Here is a 26,367-nt window from a genome sequence, read left to right as displayed (position 1 = left end):
TCCAACAGCATAACCGGTGCTAACTATTAGCCTAGATCAATAGTCTCAGCAGAAAAGGTCAAAGGTCCAATGGGCTCTGGGAACCCCAGACCACATTACTCTCCACCTTGACCAACTTGACAGACAAGCTCAGATTGCTCTGGCTGTCCCCTTTCAGTGCATTAGCAAAGAACTTCAGGCCTTGAAACTAACAGTCCTTTCCCCTACATTAAATGCGTTTTAAAAAGTAAAAAATAAGCAGAAGATGACAAAGAAGAAATTGGAACAATAAGGACAAGGATAATAAAACAGGACAAGAATTTTAATAGCTGGCTTACTTTTCAAAAAGGAATATACACAATTTTGCAGATTTCTTTTATAGAAAGAAATATTTCTATTTTATTTCTTTATTTCATAACAGTAAAAGAGATTTGTGGGGGACTCTGCTGAATGGCATATGGAGATCTGTATGCTTGAGTAAGATCATACTCTAGGGTATAGCAAAGCATCCCAGCCCTGAGTTTTGGAGGACTCTTGCTATGGACCAGACTCAAAAGGCCCCCTGGCCTTAAAAAATGACCAGAGTCTCTTATACATAAAAACAGCTCAGAAACTTCCTGTATTGAATTCCTATTGCTGCTATAACACATTTCCACAAACGCAGTGGCTTAAAACAACACAAATTGATTATCCCACAATTCTATAGGTTAGAAGTCCAGCACAGGTTTTACTGGGCTAATATCTAGGTATTGGCAGGGCTACATTCCTTCTGGAAGCTCTGGGACAAATCCCTTTCCTTGCCTTCTAGAGGCCACCTGCACCCTTTGGCTTCTCCATCTTCAAAGCCAGCAATGTTGCATCTCTGTGACATTCTTTCTTAGTCACATCTCTCTCTGAGTCTCCTCTTTGGCCTCCCTCTTCCACTTTTAAAGACCCTTTTAATACAGTGGGCCCACCTGAGTAGTCCAGGATACTTTCTCTATTTTAAGGTCAGCTGATTAGCAACCTTAATTCCACTGCAATCTCATTCCCTTTGCCATATTAGCTAACTTATTTACAAGTTTCAGGGATCAGAAAGTGGATATCTTTGAAGGTATCTTTATTCGGTCTATCACACTTCCTTATTACTCCCAAAGCAAATTGGAGGACCAGCCTCTCTCTTTCCAAACCTTCTTTTGATGGCTAGTTTTACCTAATGTCACCTTCTAAAAAGTTTTGGAAGGAGGTCTAGAACTAAAACTCCCCCAGGGTGGGTACTCAAGTCTTTTAAATGAGCATCAGGTGACACTTAGTTTTAATGGAAACTATATACACCTTAAAAGAAACACAACTGCTGACAGGTGAGAATTTCAGTAAATGAATATATTTTCCCACAAGATAGGTAATTACATTTTAAACCACTAATGCCAGTTAACCTAATACAAAACACAATGTAGCCTGAGTACTGAAATTTTGGATAGGTTGATAGACTTTTTAAATCATTTTTAAGGGTAGTTTATTTTCTTCTTCCTTAGCACGGAAACATAAAAAGATGTATTCAATAAATAAGCAAACGGAAGGAGAATCGATCTAATATCAAAGTGATTTGAGACTTAATGCCAGGTCTCAAGTTGTATGCTGACGTTCCAGAATATAGGGGGCTGAAGGTCAGGGACTCTGGGTAACCTCTGCATTAAGAACGCCTTGAGTCAGGAAGAAAGAGAGCACCCTTTCTATTCTACACAAAGGAGCAGCTCTAAAGTCATAGTCCCTCAAAAATTCTATGTAAAAAAAGCTTTGCAAGATTTGAAGAAAGTTTTATTCCAAACTCCAGGCCACACAGCATATACACACATAATCAGTATTCACACTGAGGATGTGAAATAAATATGCACACCACCTCCTACTATTTTACAACACTGTCTCTAGTCACACAGACAAGTAAATTCAAGATCCTCTCTATGTAACAATAATTTGAAAGACAAATAATAAAAGTAGAGAAGAGAAGTGCATTGGTGGACACTTACTGTATGCCAGCCACTTTGCACGTCTTATCTTATTTGATCCCCACAACCTGCAAGGTGTGTGTAACAGGACACTAAGAGGACCCAGGCTCTAGGAAGCTAAGAAATTACCTGAAACTTCACATCCAATTAATAGGTGATATAGTTGAGATTTGAATTCAGGAAAATCTGCCTCTAAAGATTAGTCATATACTCAACCTACTTTATTAGTGACAAGTAGCTTTCTCTCTAGCAAAATCCTCATTGGTTGTTAAAAATAAAAGTGCTAATATTCAAAAAAAGATTAGTCATATACTACACACATATACTGCACATATACAGTAGGACTATTAGTCATAGTCCTACTGTAAGTAGGACTCAACTGTTCATTTTACATGTCCTTACAATAGTAATCAAACATTTCTTCTTTTGTATTATATGTGTTTTCAAACTGCTATTAAAGATCGTTGGTCAGCAGCCCTTGAATCTTTTAGCATTTCACTGCTAACGCTCTACAAACTTGGCCAGCCAAAGAAAACGCAGATGGTCCTGTGGAACACAAACCATGGCAACATATGGTATGCATTTATTCCAACAAAGTGTGCTTCTTAACCTCTGGGTGTCGCTCCACCATTTCTTTATAAGGCTACTCATTTCCAAGGAAGGTTCAGTTTCCAAAAAGAGGGCAACAGGCCCCACATGTGTTGTATGGCTACTCAGACGCATATGATGTGTCTGAATGCCTTTAAGCAAGTGCATTTAGCACATGCTCCCTAACACTATCATATGTATTTATGAACTATCTCCCCCAAGATGGTAAGCCCCTTGAGGGCAAGTGCCATGCCTGATATCTCACCTTATTAGCCGCACATGGCAGAGTAACAATACCATCTGTCATGTATATGGCACTGTGCAATCTCCAAATTGCTCTTATAGATAACCCCCTAACTGCACTGTGACATTTGCCACATCGTCCAGATGAGGCTCACAGAGGCTAAGCAATTAGCTGGAATCACAAACTAGTAGGTAAAGTTTTCCTCTAGCCCACAACAGAGAAGTAGTTATTCCCTGTCTTTCATACTTTGTTATTTTCTTCTTGTAAGGTTTTTATTATAAGAACTAATGCCTACTGGCCTTTGCAGTAAAATAAATATCATATAGTGGTAGTATACATAAGTGCAAGCCACTGTTCTTAGGGCTTTTCAAATATTAACTTATTTAATCCTCCTAGCATCCCCACAGAAGAGATGCTGTTTTTATCTGCATTTTACAGATGAAGAAACTGAGGCACAGAGAGATGAACTAATCCAAAATCACAGGACTGGTAAATGGCAGCAGTGAGGTTTGAATCCAGGAAGTCTGGCTCCAGAGTCCATGCCCTTAACTTATTCTGCTCTGTTCTGCCTGAATAAGAATCTATAAAGATCTTTACTCAGGACATGTGAGCCTTTGTCAACAAAGGGGGAGAAGGTGTGTTTACTCCTTCCTATGTGATTTATTTGATTATATTCTAAAACCTTTCTTCATGCCAATAGAACTCCATGTAAGTACTATACTGAATTTTCCTGTACTGAAGGCATATGCGATGGTTACCTTGACTGACACATAAAATACCCAAAACAAAATACCCCAAGACTTGAGGATATTTTGTTTTGTGAATTAGAGACATGAAAGGACTACCGAGGTATCAGAAGTGTTATAAGCTCACATCTGTGAGTCTTTCTTAGAGATTTTCATATTTCTTATACAAGAATGTTCCCTGTCTGAAATACTTCAGTGTTCACTCTGTATCTGAGCTTGAAAATTATCTAATCCTTTTTAACTGTTAATTTTCAACTACTTTTTCTTCACACATGCTTTCAATATAATGTTTAACACTTTTTATGTTTTTATTCCAGTCGTCTTGAAAACATGCTAGTAAACATGCAAGCATATTGTAAAGGTTTAAAATTCGTGGTGTGTATACATATATCAACAGGAGTTATAAATTATGTATATCTCAAGCCTATATAAATTAGATTTTGAAGAACAAGCATCACAGTACTCAGGCAGGTCATAATAAGAGATTCCATGTGAAATGTAAAAACTACCTTGAATAAATTATCCATAAGTTAACGCTCTCATTAGAATGACATATTTATTATTTCTGGTTTTGTGACATTCCTTTAATGCACTTTGACTAACTGTTCTAACAGCATGTTAAGAAACCATTGCAGGCCTTTTCCCCCCCTTGGAATTAGCAGACTTTATTTACATTTGAACTAAAATAATTTAAAATAATATAACATTGAAAACAATCACCCATTTCCCAATGTAGAATACCATTTTCTTCTGCCCAGAAACATATAATTGAAGCAGGATATAACTTTAGTAATTATTTTTGCACGGAATGACTCTAAAATTAATAGTCAATTGTAAGACTGTTTAAAAATTGGGAGACTGACAATCAAAACAATCTTAAATGCTTTTTTTGTGTGATGAAAAGGAGTGATCCTTTAATTCCCTCACACACATTAAACTGATTTCACAGACTTTCTGTACTGGTGTTTAACATAGTCAAGTGCTTGAGGTTACATAAAATAAACAATCTTGAGATCTTATTGCAAATGTTTGCAATTTATGATGTAAACTGATTTGTGAAAAAATAACAGGATCCCATGTCACCAAAGCCAAAAAAGCATTTTTCAGAAATCAAAATAGTTCCGAAATTTGAGCATTGCATTATGCTAAAGTATTACCATCTGAGGATCTAAAAAGTTACAAATCTGGGGGAAAACTCAAAATAGATATTTATCAGCTCAGCTTCAAGCTAAGGCCTGCGATCTCAATGGGCCTCCTGCATAATAGGGTCTTTAACACTAATGATGTTTTGAGTAAGCTCTTTTAATTCAGTTTGCCCCAGGGATTTTATAGCTTGGGAAGGCTTTGCACACCCTGAAAGATTTGGGGGAACTGGGGGAAATTTTAATTATTTATTGCGATTATTGAGTTTGGACCAAAGCAACATGCATGTTGGGGCATATTTGAATTTAAAGTGAAGCTTTCCTCCGACCACTTCTCAGAGTGGCTCTGGAAACTCGGGTTTTGGAACCTCTTGTTCACACACCCAAGCGCCTGCCCGGGTGGCCGTAGCACTCCGGGAAAGCGGGCTCTGCTCGGGCGCCTGTGGGAGGCTGGACCCCCGAGGGACCGGCCCGATGGGAAAGGAAAGGCGGCCTTGGTCCTCGCTGAGTCTCGGGAGAGCGGTCTCGGGAGGAGGCGAGGACGCCGCGGGCGGCCCTGACGCCGGTCTCACCGACCGCGCCTGGCTCAGGTACAGCCGACGGGGCTGAGAAACTGGCCTTCCTTCTTCTCGCCCTACCGGGCTGCGTCCGCGGGCTCCTCTGCCATCCGCGCTCCCGCCAGGACCCCATCCCCGCGGGCTCCGCGCCCAGCCCAGCCGGCTCCGGCAGCCGGTAACGTTCCAGCCGACGTAGGCCGCGCTGCCGCGCCCCTTCGCCGGTGCCTGGCGCCCGGCCGGCCTCGGCCCGGACGCAACGCCTCCTTTGACCTCAGGCTCCCTCAGCTCAGCTGCGGGGACAGGCTGGGCTCCGCGTCGGTCGCGCCCTTGGCTGGGCCCCGGACGGAACTGCCAACCCCCGGCCCCAAGTTCTCCCGTGACCTGCGACCTCCCTCGGGGTGTCCGGGGAAACGTCCGAGCCCGCGCCGGGGGCTGGATTAGGGTTGGGGCTTGGAGCCTGCCCGTTCGGACCCTGGACCCCGGCGCCGACGGGAGCCAGCCGGAGGCCACCGGCCCAGGCGGGAGGCGCGGCGCGGCGCGGCGGCTTCAAAGCGCACCCCGCCCCCAAGCAGATGTTTATTATGAAAACTAGGGACGCTTGTCAAGTAAAAGACCCGCAAGGCCTGAGCTCTGAATACGGCCCAAGTCCTGTTCTGTGGTCTTTGAAGACTAAAAGATGAAAATAAACATATCACCCACGTCTACGCGGAGGAACAGCTTTGAGCGAGCTCAACCCGGGAGAGGGCCGGGTTGCGGAGGAGGGAGCAAGGCCCGAGGATACGGGGCTTTGTCGCAGGGAAGGTCTCCTCTACGCATCCTCCGCTCCCTAGGGGGCCCCAGGGGACACTCGGGGCACCCTCAATTTTGGCGGAGGGTGTCCCCTATCCCAAGAGTCCGAGAGGGAAGGGAAGGGAAGGGAAGGTCAGGTCCTGTCCCGGGTCTTTACGGTCTGTACCCAAACAGGCAGAGCCTTCGGGCTTAGTAGGCAGTATTTCTTCCGGGAGAGGGGACGGGAGGAGGAGGGAGGGAGGGAGGGGCTCCTCGGTATCCGGAGGACGGCTAAGACCCGGCTTTTCCTAACCACGATCCTAGCTTCTACCTTTCCCTAAATTTAACGAACGAAAAATCTGTTTGGGCCAAAGCGCTAAACTGAAGTGGGAGGCGGGGGGACCCGCTCTCCCCGGCACCCCCGCCGCGCTTCGCGGCTCTTATCTTACTCCCAAACCGCCACCGACTCTGGGGAGGGTCGGCGACCTGGGACCAAGTGTCTGTCTTGCCACAATTAACCCAGGTGGATTTCGCATCGCGTGATCACGCTTTCCTTCCTCCCCAAAATGTTCCCCAAATGAACTTCAAGGGCGAAAGTGCAGCAGAATGAAGAACGGGAGTCCGTCTTGGGGAAGGGCGTTATTCTATGTTATTCTACATGTTATCTGTTCCTTTATTGATGTGTAAAATCAATCCGGTTACTGTGCTGGGTGGATAAAATGGGGCGGGCGGGGGGCATTCTCTCTCTGGGCTTCTGAGAGCCACAGAGCCACCATTCTCACGGTCCGGTCCCTTGATTGCCGCACATAGGAGAAGAGGCAAGCGCTTTTCCAAGTTGGTATAGTCGAGAGAGACACACACACATTCATCAAAAAGGAAGAAAGAAAGACTATCCCGGATAGTTTAATAGTAACAGGAACAAAGATGACGCGAACCCCATCAAATGAAACAATACTATTTTCATTCAATTGATCGCAAAGTGTCTTCAATTAATAACTTGGCACTTATTTAAAAGGTTTAACAGAGGTGAGACCGAAACATTTTGTACCGACAACACGTCATGAAATAACAGAATCTTCTTTTGTTTAAAATAACTTAATACACTAGAAAAAATATGGCAAATATAAATAATTTTGTTTTCATGGAGAACAAATAGTTACAAAGCTCAACCGCATACCAAAGTTCAGCTAAAAGAGCTTTTCCTCGTTCTTGTATAAGGGATTAAAAAAAAAACTAAGGAGGCTTTTTTTAGAGAATTGGGATACAGATTGCTTAGTCCAGGGTATCCCAGTTTAAATAGCTACATGAATTGAGACAAACAAAAATATTACTTGAATATACACCCTTGTGAGATAAAATGCAAATGTTGAAAGTCAACTATCAGTTCACACGTTATAGCCAAAATAAACTTTGTTCGTGTTTATCAACATATTTTACACAAACTTAGTGCCTGTATCTATCTGGGTGTTGTTTAAAGTGAGTGTGATGGGACAGAGAGGGGGAAATAAAGCACTGTCCTCAAATAGGACTTTAGGAAATCTGCAAGAGGGAATACAAGAAAAGGGGGAGGAGAGGGGACTTAACACTGAGCGCCCACTATGTATCAGGCACCACGTGAGGCGCTGTACCTTCACCGTTTCACTTATCTTTTCTTTTTCCTTTTCCCACATTTTCTACCTGCCTCTGTTGTCTTGGGACAATCAGAGTGTAACTTTTTTGCCCTTCAGGCTTTTTTCTTTTGTCCCCCAGGATTAAAGACGGGACAAAAATAAATATAGATAGAAATATATATATATCAATTTCCAGATGCTTTGGGTATTGTTTGTATACTGAAAATGAAAATGGAGTTAAGTGCATGTGAGTAAAGCGGGGAGGGGGGAGACACCATCAATGGAATACAAGTAACATGCAAACCGGAATTTACTGTCAGCAGTCCGGACAGTTCTGCCATAATAATTTTCTCAGAGAAATCATCGTCTGTGGTATCATTTTTGTATTAATATTTTTTTCTCTCCTCGTTTTTATACTGTCTTCCCTCTTCTTGCTCTTCCACACGTGGTGGTTTTTAACTCAAAGCACCTGATTCAACGTAAAAGGAGGCCCGCCTCTCTTATCAAATTGCTTGTATTAAAGTGAACTTCGCAGAAAAAGGTCAGTTTCAAAACCTGTGAACTTCCCAGCTGCGTACATTTTTTTCATCTTAATTCTTTAAATAAGTATACCTCTTCCTTCTGTTTTGCCTTCTTAGCCCATTTTAAAAAACATACACTTTAAGTTGGTAACTCCCCCCCGCCCCACCGCCGCCCCAATTCTCTCGAGATTCGTCAAGGTTCTTTTTCCATATTTTTTAATGTACAAAATACTTTAAAATTTTCTTTTTTGTTCCTTGGTTCTCTCTCCGATTTCAGCTTCTGACGAATAGCAATAAGTTCCCTTTCTCTATTTATCTCTGGTTTGTCTTTTCTACTTTTTATCCCTTCATTTTTTATTAACAGGATTTTTATTTCTACGCAAGAGTCCACCGTCGCAGTTTTGCCGTGAGCCACAGTCCGCTGTCCCAGCACTCCCTTGTCCAGTCTCTCTCCAGACCTCCCAAACCCAGCCCTACAAAGCCAAATTCTAGGCCCCTGGGTAGGTGAATGGTCAGGAGCCACGGAGCTGGTGCCCTTCTTGGGACCCCAGGTCACGCCCTCCGAGTTCGGGATGAGGAATGGGGCAAGGGGCGATCAGCGGGTGGAAAGAGGCTCGGCTCCCGAGGTCCGGAGCAGGTAACGGAGAAGCAGCGGGGCTCGGAGGGCGTGCAGGCTGCGCGCCGCGCTGCAGGCGCGACGTTGGCGCTGGCGTTGGCGTCACAGACCCAGGGCGGCCGCGTGCTTTTTGGCTTTCAGTCTGAGATCCGCGATGCTGGAGTTCTTGCTGGTAGTCTTGGCGGCAGCTGCGGCAGCCACGACAGAGGCGGCAGAAGCTGAGTCCGCGGCCAGCGTGGCGAGCGGCAGTCCGAAGGGCGGCGCGGGAAACATCATGTAGGGCGCGTGCGCGGCCAGGTGCGGGTGCAGGTGGTGGTGCGCGTGCGCCACGGCGCTGTCCAGCTGCAGCTGCGCCTGAACCTGAAAGGACAAGGGCGTCACGTTGCAATGACTATCCTAGGGTGACAACAGAATAGAAACAGAGCATTAACGGCGTCCAGCTTAGCTCGGGTAAGGCTGGGGCAGGGGACGGGAAAGGGGCATTTGGCTGACCTTATCAGTCTGTTACTGAATCTGGGGCGCCACAGGGATATTCCAGTGACCCTGAGTCTCTGCAACTAGCTCAGTGTGGCCTATCCCCTTGAGTCCCAGGGACTCCCGTCTGCAGGAATTGTGGCCGCCCCCTCGGGAGCTGGGTCCGTCAGAAGGCGACATTGCTATTGTGCTAATACATCACCCTCCTGAAAATAACAATGTATATTGGACAGACGACGGGGTGAGGATCATTACCCTCCTCTTTTGATGCTGTCGTACACCTTTTACCGGGCTACTAAAACACTGAAGTACCATTAAGCAAATTACAAAACTTTTAAAATGTCACCTAGGGAAGTTGTTGCATCTTCATCACAACTGGCACAATTGTTAGTACTTCTAACATTTACTGCTATTAAAATTACCTTGGGGTCTTGTTAAAATGTGGATTCTGATTCAGAAGGTCTAGTGTAGGGCCAGAGAGTCTGCATTTCTAACAATCTCCCAGCTGATGATGATGCTGCAGACTAGGAGATCACCTTCTGAGTAGTAAGGGTCTCCTTTTAAGATTCCCCTCTCTCTCCAGTCATTCTCTCTTGCTTCAAAAGCCTAGCATCAGGATACCAGAATCCAGTGGTGCTAGGAGAGCTAAGATCTGCCTGATACTAACCCTCAATACACAGGTGCAGCCAGGTGTCTCCCCCGACCAGGACACTGGCATCTGAGAGTTAATTCATGACTTCACAGTCCTACGGAGAAGGGGGCCTGGCCATGGGGAAGGTCAGGCACTGGTTGGGAAAGGATTGCACCCTTAGGCTTGGAGAATGGGGAGTTCAGAGCACTGGGATTTCCCAGGATTAAGTCATTGCTGCAGACTGTACTTTTAAAATATAGTCTTAAAGGTTTCTGTATGGATAAGAAATAGATTGCAGCTGCAAGGTGTCCCTGGGAAGACCAGTGCTTCCCTCTCTACTAGATATGAAGCTTTGCAGCTTTAAAAAATCAAGTCTGAGCTGGGAGTGTATGTATGTATGTATGTATGTATGTATGTACGTACGTATGTATGTATGTATTTATTTATTTATATTTATCTTCGGTCAGAGACATTTAATGTGAATAAGAGATAGAAAACACCTAGAAAAATATTTAGACAGTTGCCTTAGAAACACCTTAGGACTAACCTCTGTACTGGATCTGACAAAATCTTAATCAGAAGGCTTTTCCCTCTTCTACCCAAGTGCAATCTTTAGTGCATTTTTAAAGGACCAATTGCCACCCTCAGGCCTCTGTGGGTTTCCCATGAGGACAGAAAGGACTAGGCATGTAGACCCCTGACACTGTATAGGTTTTTAAAGGGGAGTAGGTCCACTATATCATCTGAAAATTGATCCTCTACCTGTATAGACACCTATATTGGGGCTCAGAGACAGGGGATGTTCAACAATTCAAGCAAATATCCAGGTCTTTTCACAGTTAAAAACAGGTTGAAACTGGGCTGTACTTGCCTGCTGAAATGGCATCCTTAAAGCACCTACATTGACGTAGGGTGCTACTCTACAAGCTTCAAATTGGCTGGCAGCCCCTATGAGGACGCCTGCAAAAAATGGGGGAACAAAACACCATAAAGTGAGATTAACATGTCCAGCATTGTTTTCCAAGGTTCCAAATGGAACCAAGATAGAACTATTTCCTTTGGAATTGTACTGTTATCTTCCTAAACTGCTGCCAAAATTAAAAGCAATGTAATTTACTCCCAAACTTTAGGACTCTCATTAACTGCCTTCGGAGCAGATTTTTAAATAAGGACCATAGTTATCTTTGACAAGGTTCTTTTCTGTCTTCATAATAACAACATCCCCTAATACTCTTTTTACTTAGAGTATCAAATGTTCTTTGTCTGAGAAGCATACCTTTATGCAGTTGATTTTCTTGTTTTCTACATTTAGCTCTTCGATTTTGAAACCAAACCTACAAATTGGAGGAAAAAATAAAACCTAGATGTTATGACTCAGAGTAATGTTTTAGGCAAGGATTGGGAGATATAGCAAGCAATCTTTGAATTATATACAAGAATCTTAATTTCCAAAGTTAAAAACATAAATAAATGACAAAATAGAAAGATTTCATATACTTTTGCGAGATAAGTTGTTTCTTGATAAATTACTGTAGTCCCGGTTTCATGTTTCCACAGTTAGAATCCCCAAGGCCTAAAACTCGCCCTGATACCTGATACTAAAGTGATAATGGGTTTAGATGTTTGCCCAGTAAGACCTGAGAAGAATATGCTCATTAATAGCCTGTAATATTAATTAGTTTCATCTTCAAGAAAAACCAAACACCAAAGCAAATAGTGACTCTGTTTTTTAGTTTCTTTTTTCCTGGGGGTGGGGGGATAAGAGTGGGGGAAGAGGTAATTAGTGTCATAAAAGCCTCACTACAAAGAAGTTTAGAATTTCTCTGTTCCTCTGTGCAGCAGAGTGTAACATGGTAGCAGAATAATTGTGCCATTATCATGATAATCTAATTTGCTTCTATAGAGAAAGCCACCGAGTGCAGTTAGGGTAGTAGAGAAGTGTCCAGAAGATAGATCAAAATGTAAATAAAGTATGAAAAAATAAATACCAGCAATGAAGTTCACTTATTATGAGAAAAAAAGAAGAACATTCTGTGAAATGGGAGTGGGGTATGAATCAAGTAACTGCTGGATACTATCTTCTCCCAGATATTACCTTGTTAGATAAACTTGCCAACTTTTAGAGGCAGTATGGCAGATTTTAAGAAATTCAAATAAAGCTTGCTTTTATACTCCAATAATATAGCATTATATTCCAGTAACACAGCATATTGACTGATTCATAAATTAATGTTAAAAAACATTGAAGTAAAATATTGCTTCAGAGCTTTCTTCTTGTTTTTGAAAGCAAGTGTCACAGTCATTGGAAATCTTCAAAAATTCCCCTGCCATTTAGTGTAGTAGAAGGGTGGATTTCATGCCAGGGTGGCATCCTTTGTGTACCTCACATGGCCTGAGGCTTCTTGCCTCTCTTTTCCCCTAGAAGAGTTGGAGCTGATACACTAATGCTCACAACTGTAATAATTATCATCATGTCTTTAAGGGGTTGCTAAGCCTCTAGAGATCTCAGTGCACAGAGCAAAGTAGGAGAGGCTTAAAAAGGAAGGCTCTGCTGTTGATGCTGTGATGACCAAGGCAGCCTATTATTACTTTTCCCCTTTAAAGTGACTGCTCTGTTTTTGTCCTGATCCTATTACAAGATGCGGGGAAGCCCCATAAGAATTGCATAGTTCGCTGCAGATGGTGGTCTCTAGCCCAGAGACCTAGGGAGTATCTGTTACAGTGATACTTTGTAACAGCTGCAGATGTTCAGGCCTAAAACTGCTCCATGTGTTCAAACAAATAATGACTATCATTTTCTCCTATTTTATTATTTGAGTGGAAATACAACCTGAAACACTTAAATTCGTTTTCCATAAAACTAAAAGGATATGTATGCATGTATGTATATAATTTTTTCCCCTTAAGCACTCCTGAAGCCTACTTTTCCCATTACATTCACCGCCACAACCGGTAAAGAAAATCTGCCCCAATGCTAACTCCATTGAGTGTGGCACTTGCTGGGGTCAGATTTTGGAAATGTCAATATTAAGATATGTGGATTGTTTTAAAATCAAGTTTCTGTAGGTTCAGGTTCACTTCCCTGGTTAAGTGAGAGAACAAAGAGTGACCAAATGCATTTATTTCTCTGCTATTTCACACACAGTTTGAGATCGACCGCTAACGGCAGACTGTAAATTTGTGCACTTAACAGTTGCTAATTTTCTTTATAGTCTGTACATCTATAAACCTAATTGGCATATCCGCTTGGCAAACCTAGATCCCAGAGCAGACCCTCAAGGAAACCCAACTCCGCCGAACAAAATATTCGTTGTAACTTTTAAGGCATCCAGAAGATAAAACGTTTTCTGTGGGATTTTTTTAAGGCTTATAAAAGTAGGCCCATTAGCATTAAACCACATTAAAGGCATTGAGAGGCGAGGGTCGGGGGTGTGGTTTATAGAAACTCTGGGAGCAAGCCCAGCACAGCTTTCTTCTGCTGGGAACATATGTTGGGATGGGGCGGGGCGGCGGGGGGAGCACGGAAAGGCTTTAAGACCAAGATCTACTTTGGAAAATAAGACCTCTAGCAGAGACATCGCTTCCCTTCTCACCTCACTCCAGACATTTGGACCCGCACCCTCGTCGTGTGTACCCCAGGCGACTCTCCAACCCCAGGCATGCCCCTCCTCTGCTCCCCGCGACCTCCTCACAGGCGGGTACCTGCACTCGGGCCTCGGACAGCCCCAGCCGTTGGCTCAGTTCTTCACGCATAAAGGCGTCCGGGTAGTGAGTCTCGTCAAAAAGCCTCTCCAGCTCGTTGAGTTGTTCCAGGGTGAAATTGGTCCGACTTCGCCTCTGCTTGATTTTGGTCTGGCCTTCGTCCTCCATCCCTTTCGCATCCTCTTTGCGATCCTTCGGCTCCGGGGACACTGGAGGGGGCACCACGAACAGGACCGCACACGTACGTCCACGCGCGCACACAGCAACACACACACACACACACACACACACAGACAAAAACAACACAGCAAATGCCGTTACCAGATCTGTCTCCAGAAGGATGGAGGATCCTGCCCCCTCCCGGAGTTCCTGTCCAGTTCCTCACCCGGCTGCGAGGAAGAGGATCCTGGAGACGCGAAAAGATCAACTCTGGGCGGCCGCCCGCGGGCAAGGTGGGCATTCACCCACGCATCCCTTTTGCAACTGTGGCCTCAGCTCACCTCCTCACTATTCAGCCCACAGTCCCCTGTCCTCCCCCGAGAACACCAAATCAATTCCACTCACCCTCCCTTGCATTCACTCTCTCCCACTCGCGCACAGAAATCAAAAGCGCCGCACCGGGCGGGTCACAGAACGAGATGCTGGCAGGAGAGCGCGGCGAGGCCACGGACTGGCCTCTTACACCAGCCATTCCCAGAGTGCTGGGCCGTTGTCAGGCCAGCAGTGGCCGCCGCCGGCTCTCTTGTCTCTCTCAAACTTGCTTGTCTAATTTGGGAACAATTGGGCTGAAGGGTCACAGCCGGAGGACAAGACCCCGGGGCCGCATGGCACTGGGAGCCACTTTCCCGGGCGCTCTGTGCGGACCCAGGGCTTGGACGAAATCCCGCGGACGGCCCACGGACAGTCAGGCAGTCCCTGTCCCCTCTGCCGAATCCCAGTCGCCTGAGCAGAGGCGCCCACGCCATGTTGGCGGCCTGGAGGGCTCGCTGCCCACACCCGGCCGGAAGGCCGAGAGGCGGAAAACCAGCTTCGAGGAGCCAGCAGAACAGACCGCTGTCTCTTTCGCTCCTTTCTCCCTCCCCATTGGAAAGGCAGACGCGACCCTGAACGCTTAAACCCATAGAGATCAACAGGTTCAAGCGGAACATTCGGGATCCTCGGTTTCTATTGGTTGCTCAAAGCCTTTTCATGCATCCAGCAGCTCGGATGTTTAATAAAATATGCATTTTTCTGCTCTAGGTTTGCACACATCCGTTGCCACTTTCCTGTCCTTCCTTCTCCTCCCTTTAAAAACAGGAGCTCCACGAGTGTGAACATACAGGGACACCAGAGGGATGTGGATAGATATATATATATTTAGGCCAAGGGACCGTGATCAGGGGAGCCGGTATCAACATAAGCTGCCTTCTGGAACCTTCATCCTCTGCGCCTGAGTCGGAGACTTGGGTTTTTAAGGTGCAAAAGCTGAGTTTGGATAATTGAGGCTGTTTGCAGTTCTTCCCAGCCCAGAATCCCAATCAGCATGGGTGTTAAAAATCATTTCCAGAAGAGCCGGCCTGCAGACAAATTAATATTTGCCCTGAGCTTGGAAATCAACAATCCCAGGACTTTGTTTTCCCACGGTTCAGACCCTAACTTCGTGGGGGGTGCCTGCTGGTGTACCCAGGGCCTGGAGCTGGGGACTCAGGTCGGGAGGGTGCACTGGACCGCCTGACAGTTATGCTAGTACTTTCCAAATTTAGGAGTACTTGGTACCCCGTCTGGGAGAAGAACCTCTAGAACTCAGCCCAGCGTGGCATTCTAGTTACCGTGATCTTAAGTGTTTCCCGCATATCTACTTCTCAAAGTTCATGTTGTGGACGTTTGTTCTTCCTTAGGGAAGAAGTGGATACATTATAGCACAAACTGAAGCCAAGTTAATAGGAAAATATTTCCACAGATATTACAATGAAATTTAAATATGAAAACACATCTTTCAGATTCTGCCTTTGGCTTTGTTTATTTCGTGCCATCCACAGTGGAAGCCTCTCAAACTTTTGGGGCTTCAAAGAGAAAGATGTCCACATTTACAGTTGATTAACAGACTTAATATAATCTCTATTTCGGCCCCAAATTTCCACTTATTGGCCTAAACAAGAACAGACTGTTATAAACGACTTAATTGCTTGCTTAAATATGTGATTCTAAGCATGCCACATATTTCCTTAATTGGAAAAATATGGCAGCACACCAGTTACTGCAGGCACCAAGTGCCAAATTAATTTTATTGTTGAACTCCTTTGAATTGGTACAGGACGCTCCACCATTTAGAAAAAGCCTTTTCCTAACACTTTCCTGGCACCAAAGGATTATCCCACCACAAAGTCAGAGTACTGGATGATGCGACGCAGTAAAATTTCGAAAAACAAACAAACAAACAAAAAAGGAGCCTAACGCATCTCCCGAAAGAAACAGCGCACAGCCTGAACCTTAGCCTGCCTTGATCTCATTCTACCTTCACAGCTCAAAGAAAATGGGAAGTTTGGGGCCCTAAATTCCAGGGAGCCAGGGTCTTCGCGGAGTCAGCGGCAGCACGAAACCCGGGGCGACTCCAGGGTGAAATCCCAGTCAATCTCTGTGTCTGTATCTCTGTCCCCTTTCTCTCTTTTTCTTTTTTTTCTCGGGCCTAGGAAAGGGGCTCCCGCAAACTCGGCGCTAGATGCTAACTGTAATCCCGCCGCCTGGCCCAGCTACTGCCAGTACCCCCTTTCGCAGCCCGGCCCAGCGAACTTCCCCATCCGCCTGCGGGCCGTCTGGGCTGCGGGCCCATCCTCCCGTTGGTGAAAATGCGTTTCGGTGGAATGGGAGTAGCGGGAGCATCTGAGAAGGGCGCGCGCAAACCCCACACGCCCCCCCTCCCCGCACACACATTCGGACCCCACCCACGACCGTGCACACCACCGGACTCCCACCCCTCCATCCTCACTCCAGCTTCCAAAGCTGGGGTCCAAGAGCCCTCTCCGCGTCCCGCCCCCCTCCCCGCTGGGCCTTGGTGTCCTCTCCCGCCCGAAAGGAGTCAGGAAGGCGGGAAGGGGAACCGCGGCCGGGGGTCAGGCCGTTACCCTCGGTGAGCCGCGGGCTGCCCGGCTCCCTGCTTCTCTCGGCGGCGCCCATGTCCAGCTCCCGGACGGGAGAGCGCGCTCCTCCAGCTCCTCCGCCCGCTCCTCCTCCTCCTGCAACTCCTCCACCTCCTCCACCTCCTCCGCCTCCGCCTCCGCCTCCTCCGCCGCCGCCGCCTCCGCCGGCCGCCCGGACTGCGGGACTGCTGCGGTCGTCACGGCCCGGCTCCGCGCAGCCGGTCGACTCCTTGGCCCCGCGCAGCGGCCCGCTCTCCAGCACCTCCCGGTACGTGATAGCCTCCTTCTTCTCCTTCACTTTCTGGTCAAAAGACTTGGAGACGAACGCCGTAAGTTCTTCCATCGCCGCCAATGCCCGTCAGCCCCGCGCTCAACGTCTCCCAGCCGAGCCCAGCTCTTTTTTTCCTTCTTCTTTTTTTACTGCTCCAGCCCCCCCAATAATAACACATCAATGGGACAGGGGTGGGGGAGGAGTGGGAGGAGGAGAAAGAAGAAGAAAAAGAAGAGAAGAAAGAAGAAAGAGGAGGAGAAGTAGAAGGAGAAAAAGAAGTAAGAAGAGGAGGAGGAGGAGGTGAAGGAGGAGGAGGAAGAAGAGGAAGAGGGAAGGGGCGGGGGCCGCGGGAGGGAAATGGGAACTGATGCTTCCCTGCCGGAGCGCGCTTGTTCAATGTTAAGATCTTTGACAATTCTTCCTGCGGAGAGTTCAGATCTGATAGCAACGCAGCGCTTGAAGTCTCACTATTTATACTTCGCAAAGGCGGCCCCTTGTTCTGAGTAAATTACCTCCCCTTCGCAACTCGGAGGGAGACCCTTCCCGGGAAGCACCCGCGCCACTACCTGGGGGTGGGGGAGTGGGGGTTGGGAGGTGGGGGTGATAGGGAGAGAGGGAGTGAGGGGGGAGGGGGAGAGAGAGAGAGAGAGAGAGAGGGAGTGAGGGAGAGAGAGAGAGATTGAGATTGATTAAGGCTGGAGTACAGGCTGGCTGGGGCTGGAGTGTGAGTGAGGACAGTGAAGGGGGACCAGAGGGAGTGGGAAGAAGAGGCAGACAGTCCGGGTTTTCAGCTACCTCGGCCGCCTGCGCTCTTGGCCATTAATTCAGGATGACAAGAATCCATAATTAATTTAATTAGGCGTGGATTTTGCGTTGGTGTCACGGCTTACTTAAACACTAGGGAGCTGGACTTATTCCGCCGGGGCGTGGTCAAGAGGAAACTGACAAGTGCGCGACTCCTGGAGTCAATAGGGTATCCCGACTTGGCATCCGACCCTATGTCCTCGCCGGGCGTCAGCGTGCAGCGCAACTGCTCGGCCCCGCATTGCTGCCCGGCAACCCTGCCCTGCATCAGGCGCCCGGGACCCCAGTTCTGCATCCTGACCCGGTATCCCGATCCTACATCCCTGCTACCCCGACCCGAAACCTTGTAGCATCCTGGCTTCACAACCCTGCCGAGTCAGGGTCCTTTACAGTTTCTCAGGCGCACGCAGCTCCTTTCAGGGGCTTCCGGGCCCGCGGCCAGAGCTGAGCCTGGGTCTTCACCAAACTCCCTGCCCCGGGGAGTTTGTGATTCACCATTATTCGCGTCCTGGAGACCGAGCCGACTCCTCTACGGACAAACCCTGCTCGAAGTGGCTGGTTTGTTTAACACATTTCCCGAGCAGCTGTTCCCTGACAGATTCCATTTTAAAGTATTTCCTTAGCGCTTGGTCAAGGACAGTTTGACTTCGTTCCCTCTTTGAGGTCTCAGGACCCTCACCCTTCTCCCTTACTCTTTGCACCCGGACCCCTCCCACAATGAACTACAGAAACTCTTCTTTAGCATCCCGGGAAATATTCTAATTGATTTCCTAATTTTGAAAAGAAAATGATTATCCCTCTTTGAGTTTGAAAAAAAATCGATGTTAAGTTTGAGGCCCATCTAATTTATGTACCGTGGATTATTAAAAAAAAAAAAAAAAAGCTCGCCGGGGGAAAAGCCCCTCCCAAAGCTACGATTTAAAATATATTCCTGGACTATTTACATCGAAACTGTTATATGGAAGGACACATCTATATTCCTGCGTCATTTGTCCGTATTGTGCAGGACAAAGCTTGCTGTGAGAATTGTGGCCATATATATATACCCCTCACATAAGAATATTTACATATGAAAAAAAGAATATTTACATATGGAAAGTTATATTTACCTGGGTGTGTAAACAAATATACCTCTTCAAGTGTGGCTTTGGGGACATTTTTGAGTAGTCTGAATATTAATGCAGTCTTTCTGATGTTAAATGTAACTTGTTCGTTTTCTTGGATGTTATACTCTGTAAAAATAAAAGCAATTATAGAACTTTGATTCCTATATTTTCCACCCATTGGTTAAGGCATTAACACAGAGTTAACGGATCATTTGAGAAGTTCCATCAAAGCAACTGAAACGTGTAAAAAGAGAACACAATTACAACTTAATACATTAATGTTTCTAGAATGTATGTAAATAGAAGCTATACGTAACTTTATGTCATACCACACTACTCAGATTAAAATATTCAGTTAGTGAACTTAATGAAGATGGAAATCACACTCTTTAGAATTGTTACTTTGCCTTTTTTCTCTTGAATTCTAAAGTTTCTTTTTCTTCTTAAAACATTTCATTTATTGCTACTTTTAGGAAAAACAGTTAAGATCTTTAAGTTTCCAGTATCAATAGTTTTTAGGTATCAGTAAATTACACGAGTGTTTGCTTTTTATTACACTACAAAAGAGACTCAAGTACTCACTTTCCAATGTTATATGAATTTAGAAACATGATTTTACAGTTAGTCTTGGGTTACTATTCGTGACCACTTTACTCCTGATATTATTAGAGGGGAATAACCATAAAACTTTAATCCTTTATGAAAATCCGTTTTTAAGGTTATTTAGCAGAATGACAAATAATAGGGTCAGCTAAATAGATGTGGTGCTCAAATAGCTCTCAAACTGAGGTGTCAAATGTGTATTCACAAACAGCTCCAAAAACAGCCACTATTAAAAGTCTGGTAAGGGATCAGGAGGCTCACCAGCTACTTTTTTTGCCCTTTCGAGCACATGACTTTTAAGTCTGAACTCAAAATCCATCTACTAAGCTTGAGGGAAAGATGAACACTTTAAAGTTAATTAGGGAAGACTTGGATACAATAGTTGTATAATTCACACGAAATAGATTTTCTCATAGATTTTTCTGGCGTGTTGCTCTTAGTATATTTACAAATAGTGGCGTTCCTATGAGATGGAGCTATGAGAGATCTTTAGTGTCTAACCACGGATTCCTACTGGCCTAAGGGAAGTTTAGTTTAAAAAACCCCCACCAAACCCTGGTTTTGAAATCATATACTAATAAATGCTCACCAAGTTCAAATGATGTTTCTTTAAATAGCAAATATTTTCCGAAGACAAGACACTTCAAAATGCATTTCTAGTAAAACCAAACAAACAAACAAACAAAAAATTGAGAGTAAAGTTCAGTTGACAGCCTGCAGACAGATATACAGTTTCCAATAAAATTCAGGACCCCAAAGGTTCATTTCCACCGCCCCTCCACCGGCTCTTGAATTATTTAAAATAAACATGTAGGGCTGTAGTTAAGCTTTAAAATGGTTCCTCAAAACAGGTTAGTTAAGGTACAGTCACTTATGAGAAATAAAATTGTGGAGGTGATTTTCTCCATCTCAAATGTCTGTGGAAAACTGTAGCTTGGGTATACAGGAGTTGTGAACGAGTTGGTTCTCACAGTCGACCCAAACCAAGGCCAACAATTTACCTCCTTATCGATGCTTACTTATAGTAAATAAGGAAAAAATGATGTTCATGCAAGGACAGATAAAGTCCTATGAGTTACAGAAAATGCTGAATTGCTTTCATTTGTATTGGTTTAAATAACAACAACAAAACCCCCTATACATTTAATTTATTTTCCAGAAGAAACCTCCTTTCCCTGCCTCGGGCAGTTTTCTCCCATTCCGCAACCAACCAGTTACTTTAATGTGAGAAAAAAATTTGCGCCCAACCTGTGCCTTCACCTTCAGGGCAGAAGAAACGCCGACTTTTAATGCATTTTTGCAAATAAATCATTACAATTTAATCACACACGACTCTGACGCTATAAAGACACACTCCCATGATTTATTATTGTTGGGCCAGTTTCCTCCTCTCCCAGCGTGAGATAATCGATTTTGCTACGTGTGGGTGTCTATATAACTTCCTATAATGCAGATTGGTTTACTGATTATCTGTGACGATAACGACGATTACTAAGGCAATAATACTTTTCAGTCCCCACCTTTATTGGTTTTTGGTAGCAAGAAACTCAAATAATCAAGCAAGCAAAACCAACACCAAACAAAAAATTGGCGGCGTGACAATCTACTCCCTCGGCACTCCTAACGCCTGGCAGCCTCCATCGATGCACTCGAAAGCTCGGCTGACGCTGCCTGGCGGTGAAACCAGGAAGGCGGTGAGCTTAAACTGAAGTAAGTTCTGTGGACGCCGGCGGCGCCCAGATTTGAAGAAACGTTTCCAGATCTGCGGCACTTGTAAGTCTACGGGAGGTGTAAGCCCGAAGGCCGGAATCCAGGTAATGCCCGCGTCCGGGGCCTGAGAGGCGGCTCCTGCAGCCGAGGGGTTCCGAGGCCCTGCTCCGGCTTGAGGCGGCGCGGGCCTGGCGCAGTGTGTACGGGAGGCAGCAGCAGCGGCAGCTGCGGTGGGTGGTGGGGGTGGTGGGGGTGGTGGTGCTGGCCCGGCGACGTGCCGAGCGGCGCAGTGCGCAGGCGCCTCGCACCTGGCGGAGTCTGACCTTTGAGGACCAAGCTGGGGCCTTAGGGGGGTGGCAGCTATCGGGTGGTACGCGGTCGCAGGCCTCAGGCTAGGCCCTGAGTCTCGAGGTGGTGAGGGAGAGTTAGCCACCTGTTCTCCGCCTCCGCTCCTCAACAGCTCTCGCACCCCTACCCACACCGCCAGTCCCTGATCCTTGATAGCTGCTTTTGGGTTTCTGGGTTCGTTTTGTAAGGGGTGACCGGTGCTTCGTCAGTAGCTATAGGTAGCGTGGAGCGTGAGGGAGGCTGCAACCTGGCGTACTCCGTCCCACCCACTCCGTTGTCTCTACTTTAAATCCGCCTCCCCTTCCAACTCCGCCCTCCCTCCCCCGCCTCTCCCCCACCGCCACATCACCCCCCCCCCCCCGCTCGCTGAGAGGAGAGAGAGTGCTGGGTGAAATACACTTTCCTTCCTTAACAAATAAATATACTCGCCTTAAACGCTCATCTGTTTTCTTGACTTCAGGACTTGTGGCCTTGTGGTCATAGCCCAAGAGCATATGGCTACCCTTAAACTGTTTCCTTTGGTGAGAGGTTATAATACACTGTTATACATGTTGCCTGCTCTTGATTTTAGGTCATCCTTAATTTCTCTTTTAGAGGTTGTATATCTTTAAATGCACAGTGGAGGCCATTTTTTTTTCTTTTTTGCATTTTCAGAATTAGCAGTAACTTATTTGTATTTCAACTAACTAGATACTAGGTAGTTAAATAAATTAAAATGTCTCGTGTTGTCACAAAAAAGTATTCAAGTTGTCATCTTTGGACTTAACCATAAAAGCTCTATAACCACCATAAAAGCTCTGTAATCATAAAAGCTCTAAGTGAAGGAGGTACGCAGAGTTTTCAGGTTTAAGGATTGGAGCAGATATGACAGGTGCAGCCCTGTGAGGAAACTGGGTATCCTTTGAGAGCCCCTTTAGCCCTAGAGTCTATAAATATTCACTTTATTTGCAGACACAGGAGATTTCCTGCTAAGTGGTAGCACTTTATTACTGTATGTTCTTCAATAAGAGGGCTAAAAATGTTTGAAACTGAAAAAGATAAAGGCAGCTGGCACCTGTTAATTGGCCTTACCAACTTTACTAGTCTCAGCAGAGTTGTGTTATGAGTTGGAATACTTGTGTAATAAGATTGTTGTATTAGATGTATAGGTATATTTTCTGCCTTCATTTTCACACCAGTGAGAGGAATTTCCTATGACTGATAATGTTTTTTTTAAAAAGATGCTAGTCTGCGTATTTTTAGTTGTGCTGGGAGGAGTGTTTTGATAATTCTGTATCTCTTGAGTTTTGCTTTATTTTGCTCATTAAGCTAGAATTTTACCTTAGTTCTTTTTTTGCCTTGGGTGGTTCTGTGCTTGTTTGTGGATTTCTTCCTATGCTAAATGGTGTTAACCCCGTTTTTACTTTTCTCTACCTCTTTGAGGTGGATTTCCCATTGAAATGACCGTTCTTCCCCCCTCCCCTTTGGTCATGTGTCCAAGATCAAAAAGATTATAGTTTGATATACTGTGAATGAGTAGTGGTGAAATAATTATAAACTGTCATGTCCTTTAGGGATCTTTGTTCTCTCTTAACTGCCTGCTTTCTGAAAAAGATAACTGCTTATTCTACCTTTATTGATTACGAGACAAAGGAACTACTTGTGTGTGCTTTTAAGCTCTCTTTTGAGTGAACACATTTTGGCTCTACATCTTCAATCGGTCACCTAAACTTTACAGTAAGATGTTTTTGTAAATTGACGTCCTACTGTAGTCATTATGTCATGGCTTCAGTTCTATAGTGGGAGTAGTTGGATATGGTTTGAAACCGTGAGACTACAACCAGGAAGTAATAGAGGCTAGAGTGAGAACAGAAAGCTGAGAGCCTTAGGAGTTGTGTCCTTGTGTTGCCTTTTCTGCTTACAGATAGATTGAAAAATCGTTAAGTTCTGGGATTCCTAAAAATCTGTGCTCAATTCATCATTTCTCTTATCGGAAAGAGCTATTAATGGGTCTTTCCATGTGTTATACCTTACCAATGGAGTTAAATATAAACAGTTCTTCCTTACTAGGAGTGTGTGATATAAATTGACCACCATGACTTGAATGAGCAAATATATTCAATTATATGCTAGTGACATTATGGAAATCCAGAGGTAAGTATGAATCTAGGGAATTCAGTACTGTCATGGATAGAGAAGACAGTTTTTGGATCTACCTCTGATTTGTTCTTAGTGTTCACTTTCTTTTCTGAATAAATATTTGAAGTTAACTATAATAAAGAAATGCAGTGGCTTTTTGCTTTCTCTTATTGAGATTAATTATACTTCAGCATGATTTTTTGAAATGTAAATGTGTTACTTGAAAAAATATTTATAGATTTATGACAGTGATTTTTTAACTTTTTTCACCCGGTTGCTCTAAGGAAGGATTTTATATCTTCCATTAACTTTTATGAGTTAATGTAACCATTCTTCTAATATGGACGAATTATGTTATTTGATATTAAAACATAGAAAAAATTTACACCCATCTCTCAATCTCTTTTTTGGTCACCAACAAGGTACATAATTAGATGTATGTCCTTTTCTTTTTTTCCTACTTCTTTATGCCTTCTATAGGGACTTAATCAGCTGGACAAAAATGGAGAATGGAAATGACTGTGGGTAACTTAGAGTAGTGGGTCTCACAGTTTTTAGTTTTAGGATCACTTTAGATTCTTAAAAGTTACTGAGAACCCTATGAACTTTTAAAAAATATATATTTATTTATTTGTTTATTTACTTTGGCTGCACCAGGTCTTAGTTGTGGCATGCGGGATCTTTAGTTGCAGCATGCATACGAGCGAGATCTAGTTCCCTGACCGGGGATCCAACCTGGGCCCCCTGCGTTGGGAGTGTGGAGTCTTATCCACTGGACCACCAGGGAAGTCCTGAGGACCCTACAAACTTTTATCTACCTGGGCTATATCTAGAAATATTGCCTTACTAGTAATTAAGCCAGAAAAATTTGAAATATTTATTAATCCACTTAAAAATAACAATAATAAATCCATTACTTGGTAACATAACATTTGATATGAAAAATAGCTATATTTTCCCAAACAAAACAAACTTAGTGAGAAAAGTGGCATTATTTTTCATTTTTGCAAATCTCTACTATCTGGCTTAATAGAAGACAGTTGGATTCTTATATCTGCTTCTGTATTCAGTCTATTGTGATGAGTTTTTTGAATGAAGTATATGAAGAAAATCTGAATTCACACAGATATGAAGAAAATCTGGATTCACACAGATACGTTGTTGGAAAAAGTAGTATTTTAATAGCCTTTTCAGATAATTACTTCTTTAATACTACTCCAGAACTTGACAAGTAGTTTCTTAAAGGTTGGTTACAATGTGTTATTTGAAACTATATCAATGACCTTTTCATGCTTACATTAAAATCTATTGGTCTGGGCTTCCCTGGTGGCGCAGTGGTTGAGAGTCCGCCTGCCGATGCAGGGGACATGGGTTCGTGCCCCGGTCTGGGAAGATCCCACATGCCGAGGAGTGGCTGGGCCTGTGAGCCATGGCCGCTGAGCCTGCGCGTCCGGAGCCTGTGCTCCACAATGGGAGAGGCCACAGCAATGAGAGGCCCGCGTACCGCAAAAAAAAAAAAAAAAAAAAAAAAAAATCTATTGGTCTGTCTGGCACTGTGAATGGATTTTTTACTCATATATGATTCTGTGACATCATGCATTGGTCTGTTGGAAAATACTGGTTCACTGAGTTATGCATATCTTCCAGATATTGACACCCTTCATTATATAATATTTAAAAATTTTCCATATGTTAATATCACCATTGATCTCATCAGAGGAATCTTTAAGTGCTGAGAAGCTGTCAATCTCATGGTGACAAATACAAGTTATCCAACATTTTGATTTTTGCTTGAGAGCTCAGATTTTATCATTGGCAACAAATTGACACTTTCCTTGAAGTGAAAGACTCCCTTAATTCATTTTTGAGAAGACGTCTGTCAAATACCCAAGTCTGAATAATCATAGTCAGTTCTTTAAAATAAATAGTGTTTCAGGATAAAAGCAGCTAGTTCAACTTGTAATTCAGCTGCACAAATACTTTTCTCAAGATAACCATCGTTCTTCACTATGCAGCAGCAGTTATGTGTATTTCCTAACTCATCACACAGAATATTAAGATGTGTTCTCAAGCGTTGAAATTTAATAAAATTAATGACTTTTACTGCTTTATCAAGGACATTCCTAAGTGAAACTGCCTTTTTATTTATTTTTTTATAAACTATGTGTTGCAGTGAAGAATTCAATGACTGATAGTACCATTTGGCCCCATTGCCTTGATTCCCATTAAAGCACCAGCAATTTTGCCTACCATTGCTTCTACGTTATCAGCGCAAAAGTCAACACAGTGAAAAAGGTAAATCATGTTTTAGTATTATAATAAAAATAGTTTCGACTTGTTGGATCCTCTGAGGTCTTAGGACCCCCGGGGTCTAGAGAGCCACTGTGAGAACTGCTGTTAAACTGGAATGTAAGCTCCTTGAGGGCAAGGATTTTTCCCTCTTGTTCATTGATGTATCCCTTATACCTGGGCCTGCTGTAATCCTGGAACTTTTTAACCTATCTCAAGTGTTAGACCATTTGTTTTCTGAATCTGGGTCATCTTTGTTCACTCTCTCCTTTTGGTAGAGCACATCCTTCAGTACCTTCCTAAAAAAGGGTGAGTGTGAGGTGTAGTTTTGAGCCTTTGCATATCAGAAAATGTCTTTATTTTGATCTCATATTAGCTCTATGATTGGGCTGAATATAGATTGTAGTTTGAAAATAATTTTCACTTAGAGTTTTGAAGG

At 44.3% G+C, this 26,367-nt stretch overlaps 2 protein-coding genes across 4 annotated transcripts in view; one reads left to right on the top strand and one right to left on the bottom strand.

Moving 5' to 3' along the window:
* Positions 1-6,908: 6,908 nt before the first annotated feature.
* SHOX2 (SHOX homeobox 2) lies at positions 6,909-17,332 on the bottom strand. The gene is made up of 5 exons (XM_082625338.1): positions 16,665-17,332; positions 13,564-13,772; positions 11,138-11,195; positions 10,733-10,821; positions 6,909-9,152 (listed from the first exon to the last, which is right to left on the bottom strand). Exons 1-5 carry the CDS (start codon positions 17,020-17,022, stop codon positions 8,859-8,861), a joined length of 1,008 nt encoding a protein of 335 aa, XP_082481464.1. The 5' UTR covers positions 17,023-17,332; the 3' UTR covers positions 6,909-8,858.
* Positions 17,333-21,110: 3,778 nt separating this feature from the next.
* Positions 21,111-26,367, top strand: part of RSRC1 (arginine and serine rich coiled-coil 1) — a 440,238-nt gene continuing 434,981 nt past the window's right edge. Inside the window, exons 1-2 of one of the 3 annotated variants that reach the window (XM_082625183.1) lie at positions 21,114-21,277; positions 25,813-25,934. The gene's annotated coding sequence lies outside the window, so the exon portion shown is untranslated. Of the gene's footprint in view, positions 21,278-25,812; positions 25,935-26,367 lie in introns of all 3 variants that reach the window. The other 2 variants (XM_082625184.1, XM_082625182.1) reach the window with 2 other exon arrangements.

This window comes from Mesoplodon mirus (assembly GCF_964341445.2).
Source record: "Mesoplodon mirus genome assembly, chromosome: 6".
NCBI classification, from domain to species: Eukaryota; Metazoa; Chordata; class Mammalia; order Artiodactyla; family Ziphiidae; genus Mesoplodon; species Mesoplodon mirus.
This window is presented reverse-complemented; position numbering and strand designations above follow the sequence as displayed.

What these genes read in the sequence shown, in the direction of transcription:
- SHOX2 (XM_082625338.1), bottom strand. Translation starts at nt 17,022, where the DNA reads ATGGAAGAACTTACGGCGTTCGTCTCCAAGTCTTTTGACCAGAAAGTG. An exon ending in CAGCCCGCGGCTCACCGAGG is followed by an intron (nt 13,773 to 16,664) that starts GTAACGGCCTGA and finishes TGCCCCCTCCAG; the next exon opens with TGTCCCCGGAGCCGAAGGAT. An exon ending in AGAAAATCAACTGCATAAAG is followed by an intron (nt 10,822 to 11,137) that starts GTATGCTTCTCA and finishes CATTTTTTGCAG; the next exon opens with GCGTCCTCATAGGGGCTGCC.